Raw genomic sequence first — 23,477 nt, 5'->3', positions numbered from 1 at the left:
GTGGGATTACTGGATCAGGTTTATGAGGAAGATGGGGCCACCTGTACAAGAATGTCAATCTAATGTCACCAACATTTGCACTCACACTGGATATTATACAGCAGTTGAGTATGAAACTAAAACCTTAAGACGGGAAGCTAAAGACTGAATTTTTACCTTCCCAATGGGACTTACCGTATTTTTCGCTCTATAGGACGCACTTTTTCCCCTTCAAAAATGAAGGGGAAATGTGTGTGCGTCCTATGGAGCGAAGACGCCGTAGCCCCACGACCCTCTCCCGGCTGGAGAGGTGAAGCGCGGCTATGGCAGGAGCCTCTACAGCCCCACGTCACCTCTCCAGCCGGGAGAGCGCACGCGGGGCTAAAGAAGCACCCCGCGACCCTCTCCTGGCTGGGGAGGTGACGCGCTGCTATAGAGGCTCCTTCCGTAGCTGCGTGTCACCTCTCCAGCTGGGAGAGGGTCGCGGGAGGCTGCTTTAGCCCCGCGCGCGCTCTCCCGGCTGGGGAGGTGACGCGCTGCTATAGAGGCTTCTTCCGTAGCTGCGTGTCACCTCTCCAGCTGGGAGAGGGTCGCGGGAGGCTGCTTTAGCCCCCCGCGCGCTCTCCTGGCTGGAGAGGTGACGCGTGGCTATGGCAGGAGCCTCTCCGCTGCACCTTTCCGCTGCTCCCTGACCTGCTCTTTGGGGCTGGTGGTGGGCTCCCCCCCCCCCGCCAGCCCCAAAGAGCAGGTCGAAAGGAACCTGAAGCCTGGAGAGCGAGAGGGGTCAGTGCACACCGACCCCACTCGCTCTCCAGGCTTCCAAGGTAGCCGCCTGAGCGCACCTTAAACGACACCTTGTTTTAGAGCGGGAAAACAAGAGGGGGAAAGTTCTCCCCCTCTCTGTGCAGCGCCTCCTGCCGCTTCACTGAAGGGGCGCTGGGCAGAGAGGGGGAGATTTTTTTCCCCTTGTTCTCCCCCCTCTAAAACAAAGTGTGTCCTATTGTCCGGTGCATCCAATGGTGCGAAAAATACGGTAATAAGTAGATGCTATCGGAAAGAGCATAGGCACAGTTGAAAGCCTTATCCAAAAATGACAAAGGCACGATGCTACAAATTTGACCCGAGTGAGCTGAATTAGTCAGGATCACTCAAGACATAGAAGATTTGACCACCCATCATTTGGTGGGATGTGTTTTTTCCAGGATGGAGCCCAACAATGACTAACGTTTTGAATTTCTCACCGTATCCAGTCGCTCTGATTGTGAATCTTATTCTAATTTTGCTCATACTGTATTCGCGTGTCTCTTGTGTATCAGAATTAAGCAATTGTATTCAAGGCTGCAAGTCATCTCTGGGCAAGTGGAGAAGGGGAGGGATTAGAAAGATGTGAAGAGGAGATTGCGTAATGCCAAGGGGTGGAGTGCAGTAGAAACAATGAAAGACAGTATTGTTATCTCAAGGAAGTCCTGGTTACCTGGCGCAACTGGCCCTTCATATCACCATCATAGGCGGCTTGGCAGAGGAGCAAGGCTTCACCGCTCTCCCAAGCCAGATTGTGGTTTAATGCTGCACCATGCTGACTTCATTTGCCTTCAAGGTCAAATTTCCTAATTTATGGAAGGGTTCCCTGTTCAGAGATAACACAGCAGTAGTGCAGGGGGAGGATCCCAAGTTAATTACTTTGTTTACCAGCCCGCCCAGATCTTGCCTTGGGCCTCGGAGGGCTAAGCCAGCTGGGGGCTTGCCAAATTTACGCTGTCATGCCAGTGGCGTAGCGTGGGGGTGCAGGGGGGGCCGGCCGCACCGGGCACAACATCTGGGGGTTAGGGTTAGGGGCGCAAATCCACGGGTTAGGGGGCGCAAATTACTTGCCTTGCCCCGGGTGCTGACAACCCACGCTACGCCACTATGTCATGCCCAGGATGCCTTGTGCCTTCCAGCCAACCTGGGACTGCTGCCCTGGGCATCAGACAGGCTCAGCCACCGTGAGACCCCTGGGGTCAGACGTAAGTATTTAAGCCATCACACCTAGCACTTGACCCAGAGGTTGAGCTTGGATGCAGACCTGAGGAAGCTGGTCTTTATCTCTGGGACTCCCCTGCAGCTGCACGGAGGGGCGGTATGTTGTGAATTATTTGCCTGCTCTTTTAACAAATTGTAGACTTCTTCATCCCTTGTGTTTCATGTTTGCTTGCGAATCCCTGAAAAAGAACCCCCTTGACTTGTCAAGATACTCGTCTGCACCTTCGTTTTCAAAGGCCTGTTTGAACAGGAACATTCAGAAGGATAACAAAGAGGGAGCCTGTTATGTACTGAAGTTCTCACCCTGGGCCAGCAGGGGGATACTGTAGAAAGCTATGCAAATAAGGGATCTAAAGTGACGTTCAGTGATTGGATAGTTTTAGAAAATTGTTACAATTACGTTGTACTGGAGCTCTATATAGGCAGGCTGACTGAACCCTTCACCTCAGTTGTGTTCTGGCCTCTGAATAAACAAGAGCTGTTTGAAGCTGTGTCATCTGATATATTCACCCACAACTTAGCAGAGCCCATCCAGCCTCTCTCGGGAGGAAATTCCACTACAGAGGAGCAGCCACAGAAAAGGCTCTCTCTTGATACCACCAACTGTGCTTCTGCTGTTGATCGGACTGAGTGTTCACCTGAGCTGGAGATATAATCTTTCAGGCAGTCAGGGCCTAAGTCAAAATCTCAATCCTTGTATCCGCCCCCCAAAAAAATCTGTAAAGAAAATTAACAAACCACAGTTTCCAGGATTCTTTGGCGGAGCCATGCATGTTGAAGTGTTATAAGAGTGCCTTAATTGTATTATGTTTTCGGCTTAACTGTCAGTTCAGAGTGGGACTTCCTTCCAGGTAAATGTAGGATTTCACATTAATTTTATTTTCTCTTCAAATATGCATTTCAAAAACTGCATCTGGGTGCATTTTGATCCAAGAATTGTACTAGAAGATTCAGGAATGGTGAATGTGCATGGGAAACAACGCTCTGTTCCACACGTTAGCCCAGGAAGTGCCAGCCATATCCGTCCATGTTGCAATTCATAAAAATCAAATTTGACAGTAATTCTATGCACAGTCACCTGGGATATGAGCTCCTTTGAACTCAGACGCTCTGTTCTTGCAACTCCTTCCTTGGAACTCAGTTGCCCTGTTCCCTCCTGGTAGGAAGACAAGAAGATGTATTGATATTGTTACAAAAGTTGGGTTCCACCCCCACTCTCTGCCAAGCCATAGCAAGATCCCTGGGGGTTCCACCCCTTCAAATACCCTGGTCAGAAGAGGTTTAATGTGGAGAGTTTGTGGTATTCAGTGGGGAGCGCATCCTTTCGGAGCAAAGCAAGACTTCTTATTCTGTACAAGAAAACTATGAAGTTATTAAATTCCATAAGTCACGGTTCCTTGAAATGCCAACCAATCTGTACACGTTTTAAGGGTGTGCAGTTTGGCTTTGCCTTGCTTCCCCCTGCTGGAAAGAATAAAAAGTTCCATACAGGAAATGCAGTGTTATTATCAGAAGAAATACCGGTAGATGCAAATCCAAACCACAAATCTGAAGCCCTGTAAAAAGTTGCAGGCATGTTGTTTTGCTTACAAATCAGCTTCAAGGAGAATTCTGGAGACCACAAATGCTTGCTCATTTCTTTGTGACAATTTAGTTTCAAATACAGTGGTACCTCGGGTTAAGTACTTGATTTGGTCCGGAGGTCCGTACTTAACCTGAAACTGTTCTTAACCTGAAGCACCACTTTAGCTAATGGGGCCTCCTGCTACCGCTGCACCGCCGGAACACGATTTCTGTTCTCATCCTGAAGCAAAGTTCTTAACCTGAAGCACTATTTCTGGGTTAGCGGAGTCTGTAACCTGAAGCGTATGTAACCTGAAGCGTATGTAACCTGAGGTACCACTGTAGAAGTATTATCCTTCTTAGGGATGAGTGAATCTATCTGCTTTGGTTTCTCTCAGTTTTGTTTTGTATATAATTTTATTACAGATATTTATCATATTAAGCAATATTTTATAGAAATCTAATAAAAGGCATTATATCAAAAGAAAAGAATAATATAGAAAAAGAAAGTATAAAATCTTCATGATCCTCATAAAAAACAATTACTGTATTTTTCGCTCTATAAGACGCACTTTTCCCCCTCCAAAAATTAAGGGGAAATGTGTGTACGTCTTATGGAGCGAATGCAGGCTCCTTGGCTTCAGCGATAGCAATGTGAAGCCTCTGGAGTGCAGAGGGAGCGCTTCCTCTGCACTCCAGAGGCTTCGCATTGCTTTCGCTGAAGCCTGGAGAGGAGAAGGGTCGGGGTGCACCGATCCCTCTTGCTTTCCTGGCTTTGCTTCACTGGAGAGGCGCTGCACAGCTTTCCCTCTCTGCGCAGCGCCCCTTCAGCGAAGCAGGAGGAGAAATGGAAGGGGCTCTGTTTCTCCTGCCGCTTCGCTGAAGGGGCGCTGAGCAGAGAGGGGGAGTTTTTTTTTCTTGTTCTCCCCATCTAAAACAAGGTCATCCTATGGTCGGGTGCGTCCTATAGAGCGAAAAATACGGTATATAGCAATATCCTATTTTACCTGTGATTTCCCAAGAATAGCTCAACAACTTTCATTCCCTAAAAAAACTCAACAGCTTTGGCTGCACCCTCGCGATGGATATAAAGAATGCGGGTTTCAAAAAGCAGTAGAAGCTGCTGGTCGGAGAATCTACAGCACTTTTCACCCATGAATTTGGTGCTATTCTCCAATGACATCATAGTGGCTGCAGTGCAGCATCCAAACAGTAGGGGGTGCCAGAGTGGTGTGACATCTCCTCTCACCTTAACTGTAACCCTGAGCAATTGAGGATGATCCCATTGAGATAACATTCCTAGAACTGAGAAAGGAACACATAATTTTCCTCGACGAAATATCAGACGACTCCACTGTCATAAAGTTCTTACTTCTGTTTAGTCAGGAATCTCCTTTCTTGTAACTTGAAGCCAATGGTTCAGGTCTTACCTTCCGGAGCTGGAGAAAGCAAACTTGCTGCATTTCCATGTGACAGCCCTTAAGATATTTGAAGATGGCTATCGTATCTCCTCTCTGTCTCCTCTTTTCCAGGCTAAACATACCCAGCTCCTTTGAGCACTCTTCATAAGGCTTAGTTTCCAGGCCCTTGATCATTTCGGTCACGTTCTGGCTTGTCCACATCCTTCTTAAATTGTGGCACCCAGAACTGGACACAGTGTTCCAGATGTGGTCTGACCGAGGCAGTACAGAGTGGTTATGATGGATGAAACAGTTGCTCACGTAGATGACAGGTGCAAGCAAATGGTGTGGTTTAAGGATGAGCATGGATTCATATCTGCAGCAGCGTAGCTAGCTGCTTGCCCTGCGCCCTGGGTCGGGGCGAGCCGCCCATTGGGTAGGGTGATTTGGGGCAGGGCACGCTACGTGGAGCCTCGCCACCACCTCCTCCTCCACTGTAGGTTGGCAGCTAGGCAGGTGAAAGCCCCATGCTGCCATTTTGGGCAGCACAGAGCCTGCAGATGCCCGAGCCACTGCACTTGCAAGAGAGATGCGTGGCTGGGGCACACTGCAGGCCCCACGGTAAGTGGCGCCCAGTGGCCCTTCCGCCATAGCTATGCCTCTGCATGTCTGATGCTGCTTAGCCTACATACTGAAATATACTGTAGTGATTTCATGCTCTTTATTGCCACTTGTAAAACAGTGATTGATTTGCCCCCTAAACCTCAGGCTTTTATATACATTAATTACACATTGAGTCCCGTCCGATTGGCTGATTCTGCTTCCCTCCTGGAGCCTGATTGGTCTTTTTCTGCAGGCCAATCAGTTGTTGCATTCTAGAATCCTACTTGCCTATTGTTCTAGGATCCAAGCTTAGTATATAACACCACTAAAGGGTTTCAACAGATAATTGACCTAGTTATCCCACTAACACTCTTGACTCTCACTGCAAACCCTGGAAAGACAAAGGGAACAGCAAACTCACCATATTTATCCAAAGAACATCCCCCCCCCAGGTTAAGAACAAGCAACCGTTAATTGCCCTGTAATTTATAGCCCATTGTCATTCAATAATGTTTTTTTTAATGGTAGCAGAATTTCATCTTTGTTCCCAGGATGCTAATTCACCCAGGCCTAAGGTTTATTTTATTTTATTTTATTTATTAAATTTGTATACCACCTGTCAGAGCTGCTTCCCGATCCCAGCTCACAGAGGACCACGCTAGCCAGCGTTCACTTTATAAAAGTCTTTATTGAGTTACAGTTTCCATTTCCAAGCTGCAGCGTGCAGCTCTACGTCTTAGAAGCTAGACCGGCGAAGCTCCGTCTGATTCCCCGCCTCCTGTGCACCAACTTAATACCCTAGCCTTGCTCCACCTCTTACGTCTTTCCTTCCTCCTCTGGGTCCCTCTGCCCCCGTGGTCTCTTCCTTCCTGGACTCTTCTGACGCTGACCCCCCGGACCCTTCTGTCTCCTTGCGGCGGGCTTTAGGACCTGGCTCCCTTTCCGGGCTGCTTACTGTGCCGCCTTCCTGTGCATTTGAACTTGGCGCGCACGCCCAACCTTCCACTTTCCGCTTGACCGTTTCTTCGCTCCCTGATGGAGGTGTGGCCACTCCTGACTCATACCCTCCCGCCTGCGGCGAGCCGCCAGATCCCGATACCTGGCGCCCTTCCTCCCCACTGCGCTCTGTTGGGGACGCTGGCCCTGATTTCCAACTGCTGCTCTCTGAACCCTCTCTGGTCCCTTCTTCCTGGGGTGTCTCCCTAGGCTTCTCCCTTGCCCTGGCCACTGGCGCTCCTTTCTGTGAATCTTCCGATTCACTGGAAAGACTCGGAGATCTCGGGTCGTCATCATCACTCATCTTTCCTTCGGACTCCTGCCCCTCGCTCTCTGTTTCCTCCCTTTCCCGCGCCTCTGCTCCTGAACCCCTGACACCACCCTTCATCTGAAGATTGCTGGGTGGTTCACAACATAAAAAATACAAAAACAAGAGGACCAAACCCATTTAAAAGGCCATAGAATGTCAATCAGCCAAAGGCCTCGTTACTGTAAAGAGAAACATTTTTGCCTGACGCGAAAGCTACCGGTATGTAATGTAGATGACAGGCGAGCCTCCCTGTGATTTTTAACAGCACCAGACTTTTCAGCCCCATTCTCAAATGCAGGGATGGGCGTGTGTGGTTGCACACACAGGAGCCTGTGAAGAATTCAACGTATGTGTTATGTCTTTGGAAATCTATTGGAAAAGCAGTTGGGAAATTGCCCTGAAGCCTAAGGCTAGGGTGGAATGTTGAGTCTATATGATAAAAGGCTTAAGGAATATTTGATTTGATTGTGAACAGATGCGAACTGTTTCATAGGTGTGTTCTCTACCCACAGGAGAGAGAAATGAGGCATTAGGGTGACCCAGGAGGAGGGAAGAGTGAGAAATTGAGGTGAGAAATTCCCATAATTCCAATATTTCTATTGTTATGTTGTTTCTTCCCAGATTTCCTGCCTATTTCCCACTTTCTTTATTCTGCTTAATTAAAAGTTAAAAGAATATAATCCTAGCAAGCAATGACTAAACTGGTTATCTTTGTTTGCTTCCTCACTTAGTTATCTTACCATTTTGTCCGTGTAGCAGGAGGTGTTGACTAGATTTTACTGTTAACTAGATTACGCGTGCTGAACTTTATGCAAGGGATTAGGAGCTCAGGATGTCTCCTCAATGCATGATTGATTGATTGATTGATTGATTAAATTTATATACTACCCTTCGTCTGTAGATTGCAGAGCATTTTACAGTATAAAAGCACAAAATGTATAACATAATAACCAATTAACCAGTATTAGCCAAGGTTTCTTGCTCCAGGTGACAATGACCAACCATCATTTTAAAAAAGCTTAGTATGAGTAGCACAACTTTTACAATTTTGCTTAAATTCTGTCTTGTTTTCATTAGGGTCAGCGAAGCACTGAAGTCAAAACCTCACAACCCAGGATGACCCACAATGACCTTATTGGCTGAGGCAACGCAGTAAGATGTGTGGGGTAGAAATAGTAAAATTATCACGATGGAATGGGACATCCCTATTTTCATCAGATAAATGTTGGAGGGTATGGGATTGGTGTTATATGCTCAAACTGCCTTGCTCTGGTGAGCAATCTGGCCATTGCATTATGCACCAGCTGAGGTTTCCGAATGGTCTTCAGACACTCTCTGCCACCAAGGTCACCTGGGCCTCAAACAACAGCAGTGGATCCAGGAGCACCCCAAGCTATGTACCTGCTCCTTAAGAGGGAATGTAACCCCCTCAAGAGCAAGCAATCTCCCACCTATCTGGTCTAGAAAACCACCCACTAACAGTGTCTCTGATTGAGCTTCAGTTTATTCGCCTTGGTTTTCGAACATTTCAGAAGTTGAACGAACATTTCAGAAGTTGAACGGACTTCCAGAATGGATTACATTCGAGAACCAAAGTATCACATGTAGATACTAAATATCATGGGAGATAGAATTGAGCCCTGAGAGACACCATCTTGAAGGCCCCAGGCTGCTGAAAAGCAATTCCCAAGCATCACCCGCTGCGAAAAACCATCCAAGTAGAATTGGAACCACTGTTAAGCAACTCGGATAGCCTCTCCAGGAGGATATGGTCTTGATGGTATCAAAAGTCACTTAGAGCAAAACCAAAAAGGAATCTTAGTACCTTCACAGCTGACGGATTTATTAGGGCACAAACACTTGAGATCTAGGGCCCACATCATCAGATGAATTAATTGTAATTTTAGTTGACATATTTGCAGAACGCACCAGTATTGAGGGACAAAATGTCAATAGTAGGCCCGTAAGGCCATGAAATGAAAGTAAAAGTAGTGTCAGTGCTATTTTAACATAAAACTCAAATGCATACAAGATAAGTGCAGGCATCATTAGATGTTGGTGGTGGTGGTAATAATAATAATAATAATAATAATAATAATAATAATAATAATAATTTATTTGTACCCCACCCATCTGACTGGGCAGCTTCCAACATATATATAAAAAAACACAATAAAACATAATAAAACTTCTGGTAACACAATTCCAGAGTGGGAGGGGGAACCTTGATATGGCTTGAATACTAACGGAGTTGAATCACACATAACTCAGACACTCTAACTAGTTCAGCAATTTCATTCTGGAGTCTCCCTTTAAAGTTCTTGTATGGAAGAAAGGTGGCTTTCTGGTTAATAGCAAAGTGTACTGAAGTGTACTGGGGAGCTTAAACAACTGTCCGTCTGTCTGTCTATTTATACATACTGCCCTTCATCCAAGAATCACAGGGAGGTTTACAATATAAAAATACAAAAACATAACAAAACACAATAACAAACGAAATAACACATGCTCCCCCCTGCACACAAACAGTTTAAAAGGCCATCAGTTGTTTTACTGCCCGAAAGCCTGTGAGAAGAGAAATGCTTTTTGCCTGGCACCTAAATAGACAACTGGTTTCTGAATATTGTAATTTTTGGTATCAGATTTGTGTCCCATTCATCTTTTGCAAACATATGCACCGCCGGGGTGCAAAGATCCGCACAGCGCCCCCAAATTTAGTTTAGCCGTCCCCAATTTTTTTAGGGGGGGCAAACTCGAGTTGTTGAGCTTTATTTGGGAGGGGCGAAGCCAAAATTGTTGACTTGGGGGGGGGGAGGAAAATCGCTCACATGTTACAACGTCACAGCAGAAATAACTGCTTTTGTTTCCTGACTCGTCAGGAATATTTGACACTACGGAGTAACAGAGCAACGGGGAGGGGGGGACTTTCGCCCCATTGCTTTTCACTGCCACCGATCAAGAGAGACCAGTATACAGTAGGTCTACATTTGCTGCCACCCAGAATACATTTGGCACCCCCCCAGAATTTGGTGCTGGGGTGCCCTGCACTCCTTGCACCCCCAGGGAAAGACGGCCCTGCAGACTGGCCTATGCAGAAGGCAGGAGGGCATCACGGGTCAAGCAATAACATTTATCATGTTGGAGAACAAGCAGATGAATGCTTTGCGTACCCTGATCTTACTTGGTCCCATAACAGTTATTTCTGAATGAAGCCTGAATATGAGCACACTGTTGGCATCTGAGGTGTGTGTGTGTGTGTGTGTGTGTGTGTGTGTGTGTGTGTTCAGGAATGGACAGTGAAGCCATGTTTGCATGGGTTCATGCTTAAGTCCACCCTGTCCTGTTCCCTCTTTAATTTGCGATTTAAAAAAGAACGAAATTTATTTACAGTAACATGAGGTGGTCTGAGAGCTGCCCTTTACAACTTCCCCATTTTTAATTTTAATTTTTATAATTAAAAGCCATTCAAAATGGTTCAAGAAGTCAGCTGCTGCCACCGCTAAGGGGCCTCAGATGCTCCCCTCAGACATGGCGGTGTCTTGTTCCTCACAGGGACATAATATTAGGCAGCGAAAACAGATGACTGCCATTGTGATGGCAGCAGCCAGGCTTCCTAGTCAACTGAAGTGGCCTTTACCTGCAAATAAAGCTTTTAAAAGACAAGCCTCAGACTACCTCATATAGGTAATGAAAAATTTGAGAGATAAAATCAGAGAGGAACTAATTTAGGAGAGGAACTAATCAGAGAGGAACTAATCAGAGAGGAACTAATTTAATCAGGCCAGTTCATTGTGCAATATGAACCAACTGAACTCAGGCATTCCTAGTTGTGCTGAGCATCACTGCTGAATTTATTTACGGTCTGCAAGGTCTACAAGGCCTGGGAGAGAAAACAAGCCTTGTCCAGAATGGGCTGCAGATCTTGGCATGGTTCTTCAGAACAGGCGGCTTACAGTGAGCCAGACCATTGGTCCATTTCACTCAGTATTGTCCGCACTGACTGGCAGCCACTCTTTCCAGAGTTTCAGTCCTTCCTGGAGTTGCCAGGGATTGAAACTTAGACACTCTGCATACCAAGCAGATGGTCTGCCACTCAGCTATGGCTTTTCCCAAAGGCTGTAGGACACTGCAGGAAGAGTCAACAAGTCGTAATACTGTCACTTCCTTTTCTGGACCAGTCCTGAAATAATAGGCTTTGGCAATCTGTTTATTAGGATGGGGTAGCGTTTCCTGATGTAAATCCTTCAAGTGTGAATCCCTGCCTAAGGAACTGAAACAAATGAGCCTGTTTCTTGGGTTTGGCAGTAGATAATATAGATCAAAGGGACGCAGGTGGCGCTGTGGGTTAAACCAAAGAGCCTAGGACTTGCCGATTGGCGGTTCGAATCCCCGCAACGGGGTGAGCTCCCATTGCTCGGTCCCTGCTCCTGCCAACCTAGCAGTTCGAAAGCACATCAAAGTGCAAGTAGATAAATAGGTACCGCTCCGGAGGGAAGGTAAACGGCGTTTCCGTGCACTGCTCTGGTTCGCCAGAAGCGGCTTAGTTATGCTGGCCACATGACCCGGAAGCTGTACGCCAGCTCCCTCGGCCAGTAAAGCGAGATGAGCACCACAACCCCAGAGTCGGCCACGACTGGACTTAATGGTCAGGGGTCCCTTTACCTTAATATAGATCAAGTGCAGGGGTCGGCAAACTAAGGCCCGCGGGCTGGATGCGGCCCGCCAGGCTCGTTAATCCGACTCGCGAACCTTGCGGACTCTGCTGCCTGCTTGGTCAGTCCTTGTGCTAAACTGGCGCGGTGTGAAGGCCTTGCCGCATGGGGACTGACGTCCGCGACATGACACAGCTTCTGATTGGCTGCAGGAAGCTCCTGCAGCCAATCAGAAGTCGCAGACACCTCTGGGTGGGCGGCGATGCTGGCGCAGCCTCCACACCTCTGCCACTTCCTCCCGCTCGGCTCTTCCAGCTCAGCCGCTTCCTCCCATTCGCCCATCTCAGCGGGAAGGAAAGGGCGGCACCCAGAGGCGGCTGAGCGGGAAGAGCTGAGCGGGCGGAAGCAGCGGCGGCGGCATGGAGGCTTCCTTTGCTGCCCAGGCCAGAGGCTTGCCGAGACAGAGGACGATGCCAACGCTGCCGAAGACAAGGTCGTGTTGGCATCTGCGGCGTCAGTGTGGGGTTGTCCTTTTGGGAGAGGGGGTCTTTTCGGTTGGTGCTTTTGTGAGAGGGTGGATCCGGCCCCCCACAAGGTCTGAGGGACAGTGGACCAGCCCCTTCCTGAAAAAGTTTGCTGACCCCTGGTAAAGTGCATGCAGTAGCTGGACTTGCGAACCTATGTGAAGTGGGCGGCAAACTTGTGTATAAATATTAGCTGGATGTTGGGAAAACAAACCTTCTCTGTAGTCCGATGTTCTTGGTAAGGTAGCCAGGTGAAAAAGAGAGCCCGGCTCCTGCACCATTAATAGCGGTAGTGAAATGGCAATTTCTCCCTCTTTTTCACAATTGTCAAAGGTCTAGGCATTCTGTCCCATTTTTCTCCTGGCTCCTAGATGTTGACCATGTTCTTATTGGCTGATTTTATTTTATCCTTATTTTGTTTCTTTTTGTCTGTTTTTTTAAAGATAGATAGATAGATAGATAGATGATAGATAGATAGATAGATAGATAGATAGATGATGGATGATGGATGGATAGATAGATAGATAGATAGATAGATAGATAGATAGATGATAGATAGATAGATAGATAGACAGATAGAATTTATTATTGTAGCTTATGCCGCTTCTCTCTGTCTCTGTCTCTCTCTTTTCTAGTAAGTCACTCTCAAGCCATCTTCAGAAAAGTAGCATTTATTTGCCCATAAATAAATAAATAAATATTCTAAGAAAATAACTTCTGGGCTCGTTGAATGAGTTACCCGTTAGTGACTAAATAATTAGGTTGTTTTTTTTTAAAAAAAAAGGTATAAGATTATTCTAATCCAAGAGAGGGATTTTACCATTTTCAATCGTCCAATTGTCTAAAGTGTGTGGAGAAAATTCAGAGCACCCTAGACCTGGAGTGCGGGGCTTGCACCACATTTTCATGTGTCATTTTTATCTTGACTCATTTTGTCGCTATGCGCACGGTAGCATTTGAAATACGCGATTCTTTAAAAAATAAAAAGAAAGGTTGGCGTGCTGTCAAGACACGGTGCAGGCAAAATCCAGAATGATGGTGGCCCACGCCCTGCTGTGGCCTGGAGTGAAGCCCAAATAGCACCCCACTCAACCACATGAGGGCCAACCATTGCATTGCTGCCCCATTCTTCCCTTCCTCAGTTCCTCCTCTTGCGCCTTTATGGTGCCCCTTGAGGCAGGCCGCATTTCCCCCGGCTGCGTGGCAAGCCCAGCCCTGTGGCAATCCTTTAAGGTAGCTCTCCACTTCCTCCCCATCACTCGCTCCCACCCTACACCCTTCTCTTGCCCCACATCTCATACTTCGCCATATATTTTACCCCCTTCCCTCCTCCTGGGCTACCTCGGCCCCTTTTGGGCCCAGGCCTCACTGGCTCTTTCATTTGCATCATCCCAACAGTCCAGTTCTTCTTTTCTGGCCCCAGTTCTATGTCTCCCCTTAGCAATTTCCCCTCCGAATCCTCCTTGGTGGGCATGGAGCTCCGGCTATGCCCCGCCTCACTACCCTGGAAGTAGCAGGGGCAGTGCCTATTCTCCTGACAGCCGCAGGCCGCGTTTTTGCCGCCGCTGTTGCCTTGGCGGCAGCAGCAGTTCGCTCCCTCTGTCTGGCACCTGCATCCCGCTGGTCCTGCCGCACTGCAGTCACTGCGGTAGCCATATGCCCCTTCCCATCCCAGGCCATCGCCCTGGGCATTGTGACATCCTGCTCCGTTACGGAGACAGCCGCGTTCCCCGGCCTCTCCATCACAGTTGCCGCAGTGACCAGCCGCAGGCTTCCTTGTGCCGCCGCCGCCGCTGCTGCCACAAAAACCACAGGCCTGCCCGCCATGTGAGGCCAGATAGCCAATGCAGACGCAGACGTTGGCTGCCGCGCAAAAGGCCAGAACCCACAAAATGGCCTGCTTGTCGGCTCGTCCGTTGAGAGCGCACTGGGCCGTTTCGGGGCATACTGGGTTGTTCGGGCGGCATGTGACGATTCCTCGGGTCATAATTGGTAACTGGAGGCCAATGAGGGTCCACATGAAGCTCAGCTCTATGGCCAAAATCAAGACTATGGTGAAGATGTAGATCCCGTATCTCCAGCCGCCAAATTGAGGTTTGCCAACCGTTTCGCAGCACCCAGTTTCTCCGGGCTTTGGTTCTGCTTCCCCAGGCTTCCCGGATTTGTCCGTTGTCGAAACATACACAAACTTCATGAGCGCCACAGTGAAGATGATGGCGATGAAGTGGAAGGTCCAGAGGGCCGAGACGGGGATGGGGAACAGCTGGTTATAGCAGAGGACCGAACAGAACGTCTTTGCATCGCCAGTATCTTTGGGCCACTGGCAAATCATATCGGTCTTGAGGGAGTCCCAGGGTCCAAAGGCAAAAAAGAGAGTAACCATGCGGAGGCCAATGAGGAAGTACCATGGATTGATACCCTGGCATAACTTCTCTGCAGACAGTACCCCAATCGTTGGCTGGAAGAGCCGGGAAATTCCCCCGATAACGGCCGCCATCTGCGAAGGCAGGAAGTACCGGTAAGTCAGGATAAAGAGGAAGTTATTCAAGCCTAAAGAGGAGGCTGCAAGACTCCACTTCCCTTTCTCTTGTATTCTCTTATTCCTCCTGTCTCTTAATTATTTTTTAATTAATTTATTTTTAAATTTTTATTAATGCTTTTCAAGTTTATACATTTCACTAATTTTACAATCATTTTAACATTTCAAAACTTGACTTCCTTCCCCCTCTTTCTGCGGTTCCTTAAATTTATTTTTAATATCTTCTGCATATCCAAATGAACTCAATTTGCTCATTTATTCATCTATGTTAAATATATACTCTTATAAAACTGCAGGTTATTACATTAATCCTTCCAATGTTCGTATCTATTTACAATTTATCTGCAAATATTCAATAAACCATTTCCATTCTTTTATAAAAATTTTCTCTTAGATGATAAAGGTAAAGGTAAATGGACCCCTGACCATTAGGTCCAGTCGTGACCGACTCAGGGGTTGCGGCACTCATCTCGCTTTATTGGCTGAGGGAGCCGGCGTACAGCTTCCGGGTCATGAGGCCAGCATGACTAAGCCGCTTCTGGCGAACCAGAGCAGTGCACAGAAACACCGTTTGCCTTCCCCCCGGAGTGGTACCTATTTATCTACTTGCACTGTGACGTGTTTTCGAACTGCTAGGTTGGCAGGAGCAGGGACCGAGCAACGGGCGCTCATCCCGTCGCGGGGATTCAAACCGCCGACCTTCTGATCGGCAAGTCCTAGGCTCTGGGGTTTAACCCACAACGCCACCCACGTCCCTTCTTAGACGATAACATGCTGTAAATTTTATATCCATATTCCACAATCGTTCCCATGCTTCCATGTCTATATTATGACCAATATCTATTGCCCAATGTATCATTGAGGATTTTACTTGCTCATAATTTGTCTCCCATTCCAATAATATTTTATACATTTTACACAGCACTTTTACATTACATTCCAACAGGTCTCTCTCCAGTTGTTGTTCCCCAGATATTTGTTCCTCAAACAAATTTATTTTGAACTTATTTTGAAATTCTAAACCTTTGGGATTCTTTCCTGGAATCCTGGATATCTCCCTCCCTCCCATTTCCACATTCTTTCTGCCTTACTTTGTTTCCCCTTACTCACATCCTCTTTCCCAATCTATTTTTCATATATATATATATATATATGCAGGTTTTGGTGTCTTCGGGTGTCTTCCCGTGTAAGAGTCGGGGTGTCTGTGCGACGTTACGACGCACAGACACCCCGTCGCACAGACACCCCGACTCTTACACGGGAAGACACCCGAAGACACCAAAACCTGCATTCCTGTACCCGTGAAAATCTACGAAAGCATATATATATATATATATATGCTTTCGTAGATTATATATATATATATATATATATATATATATATATATATATATATGCAGGTTTTGGTGTCTTCGGGTGTCTTCCCGTGTAAGAGTCGGGGTGTCTGTGCGACGTTTCGACGAGGTCTCACTCGTCATCTTCAGGCTGGTGCTTTCGGCTTCTTGTTACTGGAACAGAGCAGAATCTGGTGTTTGAGTTCCTATAAGTACTGTTGAGGGGTGTGGTGTATATATATATATTTGCTTTCGTAGATTTTCACGGGTACAGGAATGCAGGTTTTGGTGTCTTCGGGTGTCTTCCCGTGTAAGAGTCGGGGTGTCTGTGCGAAACCTCGTCGAAACGTCGCACAGACACCCCGAGTCTTACACGGGAAGACACCCGAAGACACCAAAACCTGCATATATATATATATATATATATTGATAAGGTTTCTTACCCACCCTTCACCATAAGGTCCCAGGGCCGGTTACACAATAATAAACAGCAGCAAGGATACTTACTGCAAAGTACTGCAAAGTACTGGAAGAGACAAGATTTACCCACTCTGGAAGAATGGCAGATGAAGGTGATGGACTACATGGAATTGGCGGAAATGACTGGCAGAATCCGAGACCAGGGAGAAGAGTCGGTGGAAGAAGATTGGAAGAAATTTAAAGACTATCTACAGAAATACTGTAAAATTAATGAATGTTAAAATGATGTTGGACTGAAAATAAGTGGTTTTGGTATTAAGGCTAATAAGAATATGTAAATATAGATAGTTATTTGGATGAAAATATATAGTTATAATAGGTTAAGATTATAGAGTAAAGACAAATGAAAGAGGGGAAGGATTTGCTGAAAGGACCTCGTAAACAGGAATACAAAAGGGGAGGTGTGAGGAGGTCAAGGAAATAAGCAAATGAACTTAAAGATATTGAAAAATGGATTATTTCTTTTTAAGATATTTCTCTCTTTTCCCCCTCTTTTTTATTTTTTTAACTACCGGGTTTTTATTAGGTTTCTTTTTTGGTAACTTTCTTATTAGCTCTTGTTCTTTTTTCTTTTTTCTTTTTTGTATGTGTAATAGTTGGTTTACTTATGTTTTGTATGCTTTGTGTAAAATCTTAATAAACATTTTATAAAAAAGAATAATAATAAAATACAGAATTATAAAAATAAAGCCATTACAATTAAGTATGGTGGTGTGAGATTTAAAATTGACCCAATAATAATAATTTATTATTTATACCCTGCCCATCTGGCAGGGCCTCCCAGCCACTCTGGGCAGCTCCCAACAGAATATTAAAAACACGATAAAACATCAAACACTAAAAACTTCCCTAAACAGGGCTGCCTTCAGATGACTTCTCAAAGTCAGATAGTTGTTTATTTCCTTGACATCTGAAGGGAGGGCGTTCCACAGGGAGGGTGCCACTACTGAGAAGGCCTTCTGCCTGGTTCCCTGTAACCTCATTTCTTGCAGGGAGGGAACCAGCAGAAGACCCTTGGAGGAGGACCTCAGGCTGAATGATGGGGGTGGAGACGCTCTTCAGGTATATAGTTAAGAGGTATATAGTTAACAAGTATATAGTTAAACATCTAACACATGTTTAAACAAAACACCCTTGCCTGCGTGTGTGCTTTGTTCCAAGGCCAAGTTGTGTGTTAGATGTATTAGATGTTGACACTGATAATATTTTACAAATCAGATAAAATTTATACAGGCAGCTACTAGTGGTTTGGCTGCATCCCTGCACTATACCTTCAAAGCACATTTTACCTCTCAGAAAATTCTGGGTGCTGTAGTCTCATAAAGGTTTATGGGAATTTTAACTCTGTCAGGGGTACAGAATTCTAGCTTGTGAAGGGAAACTGACAGAAACGTCAAGAAAATGGATGGGGTCTAGTAGAGAAAAATTAATTTGGCAGTTTTCTAAACCATGCCAAAGTTGAAGTTACTGTTAATTAACTTAATCAGGCATCTAATTACTAAATATATTAACACATGAGATATGTTATCTCTCTACTAAAAGCATTAACATGTGTCCAACTCCACCCTTATCTGACTTCTCTTTCAGATGTTAGGCTTCTTGAGGGCAGATGCCTATTTCTTTTCATAAAACTCCAAAAGATGTCCTACATAGATGGTATGGTGCAAGTAAAAAGCCTAAAAATTATTAAATTCTTTGGGAAGGAACTGGGACAAACTTTAACACATGGCAACACATTTATGCTATGTAAATTGCACATTGTGGTGGTATGTTGATCAGAAGAAATGTTGCATATAAAATGCAGGCAAGATGCTCTCAATACTAAAAACCTAAAAGAAGAGAATAAAGTTTACAAATACAGATATTTCTTTTCATTTGTTTGGCCAGGGGGCAGCTATGAGTTTCTGTGACCAATGTAACATGCTAAACCGATTTAAGTTCCATTGTTCTAAGCTCATTTGCTTTTGTTCCTAACATAAAAAATCCTTGTTAGTTCGCCATTGGTGCTATAAAGGTAAAGGTAAAGGTACCCCTGCCCGAACGGGCCAGTCTTGACAGACTCTGGGGTTTGTGCGCCCATCTCACTCAAGAGGCCGGGGGCCAGCGCTGTCTGGAGACACTTCCGGGTCACGTGGCCAGCGTGACAAAGCTGCATCTGGCGAGCCAGCGCAGCACACGGAACGCCGTTTACCTTCCCGCTGGTAAGCTGTACCTATTTATCTACTTGCACCTGGGGGTGCTTTCGAACTGCTAGGTTGGCAGGCGCTGGGACCGAGCAGCGGGAGCGCACCCCGCCGCGGGGATTCGAACCGCCGACCTTTCGATCGGCAAGCCCTAGGCGCTGAGGCTTTTACCCACAGCGCCACCCGCGTCCTGCTATAAAGGGCCATTAATCTATTGTCTAGTTTCTTGGAGATCTTTAATGTTAGAGAAAGAAATAGAGAGATTCTGAGTCATCCTGCATGTCAAGCTTCTGGCTGCTTTATTCACATTATTTGGAAAAATAATGAATCTTTGGGAAATTATGTTTAAAATGACATAAAACATGTTAACTATGTGTGAAAATGAAAAATGGATCTGTCAGTTGACATTTTCATGGAATTACTCAAGACCACTGCATTTCAGTTACTTTCAGGTGAACATGCGTAGGATCAGGCTGTGCGTATCTAATCAGAACCAAAATATAACCTTTAAATGCACAGGCTTAATTGATCACCTGAGTTATAAAAACATGTAATAAAGTAAAAGGTTGACAAACTACACATGTTAAACCCCTTCATGGATTGCCGTGGCAAAGGGGCTTGAATAACTCAGAGAAGCTATGAGCTATGCTGTGTAGGGCCACCCAAGATGGAGAGGTCATAGTGGAGAGTTTTGACCAAACATGATCCACCTGGAGCAGGAACTGGCAAGCCACTCCAGTATCTCTGCCAAGAAAACTCCATGGACACATGTTAAAAATTTAAATGCGAACTGAATTCGTTCCGGAGTTCTGTTCTTAACCTGAAACCGTTCTTAACCTGAGGTACCAATTTAGCTAATGGGGCCTCCCGCTGCCGCCACCGCTGCGCAATTTCTGTTCTCATCCTGAGGTAAAGTTCTTAACCCGAGGTACTACTTCCGGGTTAGCGGAGTCTGTAACCCGAAGTGTTTGTAACCTGAGGTACCACTGTATTGCAATAAATTAATAGCTCCATAGAGACAATTGGATGTCCATCTGGAAACTGATTTCCCCCCCTCTGAATCTATAGTCATATGCCCCTTCATAGTTTAGGTCAGGGGTCAGCAAACCTTTTCAGCAGGGGGCTGGTCCACTGTCCCTCAGACCTTGTGGGGTACCGGAATATATTTTGGGGGGGGATGAACGAATTCCTATGCCCCACAAATAACCCAGAGATGCATTTTAAATAAAAGCACACATTCTACTCATGTAAAAGCATGCTGATTCCCGGACTATGCATGGGCCAGATTTAGAAGGCGATTGGGCTGGATCCGGCCCCCGGGCCTTAGTTTGCCTACCCATGGTTTAGGAACTATTTATTTCCTGGCAGAAGACCATTTTTGCTTGGAGTTGCAACAGCAGCAACACTGCAGACCGGGGTACCATGGGAGCGCCAGTGTTATGATGCCCACAGGAAACACAAGTGACCTCTGTCATTTCTCCCGTTGACAGTTTTCCAGCTGTCATTTCTGCCTTCAAAGCATTGTCCATATGCAGCAGGGAAGCTGCGATGAAGGCTGATCCGATAGGGCAAAGGGGGGGCATTGCCCCACCAACTTCAATCTGTCCTCAGCCAGCCCCCAACCTGCCTGCCTTCTTACTTAACAACCAATCTGGGGCATAACTCTTGTCTGTCATCGGCTCTGGCTGTACCTACTGCTGGCAGCCTTCCACCCTTCCAGTCCCCAGCTGCTAATGCAGCAAAAGAGTTATCTGTGGCCCTCCAGTCGTTGTTTGACTCCAGCATCCATCCATCTTTTCCAGCATGGCCAACAGCCAAGGATCATGGGAGTTGGAGTCCAACAACACCTGGAGGGTACAGGTAGGATTGGTTAATGTAAACTGGAGCACAAAGTTCTGCAAGGGGTGGGGGCACCCTCTAACTCTCCCTCTGCCCTGCTTGTTTCACCATGTTTGTTTGTTTACATACATACATTGTCACATTTTTAACCCACCTTTCCCCCCAGGAGCTCAAGGTGGCAAGCATGGTCCCCATCCCAACCTATGTCCTCCATTTTGTCCTCACAGCATCCCTGCGAACTAGCTTAGGCTGGGTGACAGTGTCTTGCCCGAGGTTACAGAACAGAGCTTTCTGGCTGAACTCCCTGGACTCCTCTCAGCCCTAGTCCGATATTCTACGCACTACACCACAGCATGTGAATGGGCTGGAGATTATTTATTAAAGTTCCTTTCATAAAATGCATATACCGCCTGCCTAAGCAAAAAAAATTACTGTATTTTTTGCTCTATATGACTCACATTTTCCTTCCTAAAAAGTAAGGGGGAATGTGTGTGTGTCTTATGGAGCAAGTGCAGGCTGTGCAGCTATCCCAGAAGCCAGAACAGCAAGAGGGATTGCTGCTTTCACTGCGCAGCGATCCCTCTTGCTGTTCTGGCTTCTGAGATTCAGATTTTTTTTCTTCTTCTTGTTTTCCTCCTCCAAAAACTAGGTGCGTCTTGTGGTCTGGTGTGTCTTATAGAGCGCCAAATACGGTATATTAGCAGTGCCAAAAAGACTACGTTGGCCTCAATAGGCAGGAAGTTCCAAAGTGCAATGGGAATATTTCCTCCTCCTTTCGGTAGAGTACTGGGTTATCCGTAGCTTCGGAAGCAAGAAGAATTACCAACATTAGAAGAATGGAGGATGAAACTAATGGACTACGCAGAACTAGACAAGCTAACAGGAAGGATCTGAGACCGGTGGGACCAGAGGTTTACTGAAGACTGGACTAAATTTACGGAGTATTTGAAAAGTATTTGTGACGATCAGATTACGTTTGTTGGATTACAAGAAGTTCTGTGAGGAGTAATCTAAGAAATATTGTAAAAATGGAAAGGGAGAAACGATTTGTTAGAAAACATAAAGGCAATATTAAGTTAAGAATTGCAGGAGAAATAATTAAGACGGAGGATTATCAGAGGTTCTGAAGGAAGTCCAAATAAGGATATGTGTGTAACAATTTGTGTGGTATGTCTTTAAAATTTTGTATGTTAATTATTTTTTTTAAAGAGTTATCCGTAGCTTCAGAGCTTTCTGCATTGAGTTTGCCTGAAAATACTATGAACTGATACCATCATGAAAATCAGGGGGCACAGAAAGGCAGGTGAAATGTAAGAATATTCGCCCTTGCCGATGAGACCAAAAGGTCCAGTTAGTCCGAACATCTAGTTAGTCTAGTTAGAACATCCAGTTAGTCCGAACATTTCTCACAGATACCTCTCAGAAGCCCACAAACAGACATGAAGACGATAGCCCACTCCCGCCAAACTTGCGGAATTTGAAGGAAGGCTGCCTGCTTCTGAACTTGGAAATTTCAAGTCAGGACTTCTCCACACCTGTTTCCCTGCTGCTTTCCCCTGGGGAAACCTGATCTTTAGCCCTGAATTGGAGCAATTGGATTTTCCGCAGATTGCTGTTTGTTCTGATTTAGCATTAAAGAGCAGGTTTTCCAGGGGAAAGTGGCAGGGAAAAGGCAAAACCTCTTGGACCCCTACCTAGGAAGCAGAGAGCTGCTTGGACCCATGCTTTCTAGAACAAGTGGAAGTGTCCTAGATGGGCCCAAAACACCGTGGTTCATAACCACTGATAGCCCTGAATCCATCTAACCAGCATTTAAAACTGAGTAAGCCAGTGCAGTGACCATCACTGCCCCATCTCCCAGCAGAGAGCTCTGCAAATCAGCCTTGAGTTTTGTGAAGAAAAAGGACTGACTCCCTGTTGCCCACCCGGATTTTATGCGGACCTCCAATGAAGCTGAATGTTGGAAGATCTGGGACAGGAAAAAAGAATTCTTCAGAATTAATATTTGGGATTTGCTCTCACAAGAGGCAGCGGTAGTCACCAACTTGGACGGCTTCGAAAGAGGACTAAGCAAAGCCGTAGAGGACAATGGCTACTAGCCACAATGGCTATGCTGTGCCTCTTCGGGTTGGGGGCAGTGTATGCTTTTGAATGCAAGTTTCTAGAAACAGCAGGAGTGGAGAGTCGCCGTTGCACCTGGGTCTTTCTCATGGGCATCTCACTGGCCCCCTGAGAGAGCATGCAAGTTTGAATGCAAGTTTCTAGAAACAGCAGGAGGGGAGAGTCGCCGTTGCACCCGGGTCTTTCTCATGGGCATCTCACTGGCCCCCTGAGAGAGCAGGATGTTGGCTTAGATGGGCCACTGGCCTGATTTAGCAAGCTCTTCTTATGTTTTGTGCTCTAGTTTTATATGAGAAGGAGAAAAGCCTCTTGCCATCTATTCTCTTCCTCCCCATCCATAAAATTATTAGCCTCTCTCCTGTCTCTCCTCTTAGTCATTCAGATTCCTCAGTGTGAGGCCTCCAGGACTTTTGGACTACAACAAACACATCATCAGCTACCATGGCTGCTGGAGATCAGTCAGAGCCAAAGTGTAAACAATCAGGTTGGCACCATGTTGGGGAAAGTTCTAAGATCAAAAAGGACATCTCCTCCCTCCCTCACATTGCTCTGGATGTTCAGCGAGTTTCCTCCCTCCCAGGTAGAGGATTGCCTTGGTACCTTTTTTGCTCAAAGATCCTTCTCCTTCCCGATGGTTGCGCTCCTTCGCTCCTCTCCTCCCTCTGAAGCACTTAATCTCCCTATGAAATATGGCTCCACCCTGTCACCCTTAACTCTGCCCAAGGAGGTAGCCAATCTAACTAAATTAAAATTTGAACTGGAAGAACCTGCTGCCAGGATAAGAACTCCCACACAGTCCCAGCCCAGATGATCACAGCGTTCATAGGTTCCCAGTGGGGAAACCCCTAAACCTGCTGTGCAGGCTTGTCCCTTGAAGAGGACCCAGGTGTCCTGTGGCTTGCAGCCCTCCTGGCAGAGTTCCTCCACCCTTA

The 23,477-nt window shown here is 46.2% G+C and overlaps 1 protein-coding gene across 1 annotated transcript; it reads right to left on the bottom strand.

Annotated features, from left to right (window-relative positions):
* Positions 1 to 12,827: 12,827 nt before the first annotated feature.
* LOC309516759 (uncharacterized protein) lies at positions 12,828 to 23,477 on the bottom strand. The gene is made up of 2 exons (XM_082195593.1): positions 23,146 to 23,477; positions 12,828 to 14,546 (listed from the first exon to the last, which is right to left on the bottom strand). The coding sequence occupies exon 2, from the start codon at positions 14,544 to 14,546 to the stop codon at positions 13,320 to 13,322; it is 1,227 nt and encodes a 408-aa protein (XP_082051719.1). The 5' UTR covers positions 23,146 to 23,477; the 3' UTR covers positions 12,828 to 13,319.

This window comes from Podarcis vaucheri (assembly GCF_965113315.1).
Source record: "Podarcis vaucheri genome assembly, chromosome: 13".
Lineage (NCBI taxonomy): Eukaryota > Metazoa > Chordata > Lepidosauria > Squamata > Lacertidae > Podarcis > Podarcis vaucheri.
The sequence above is the reverse complement of the archived record's forward strand: the minus strand, read 5'-3'. Positions and strand labels throughout refer to the sequence as shown.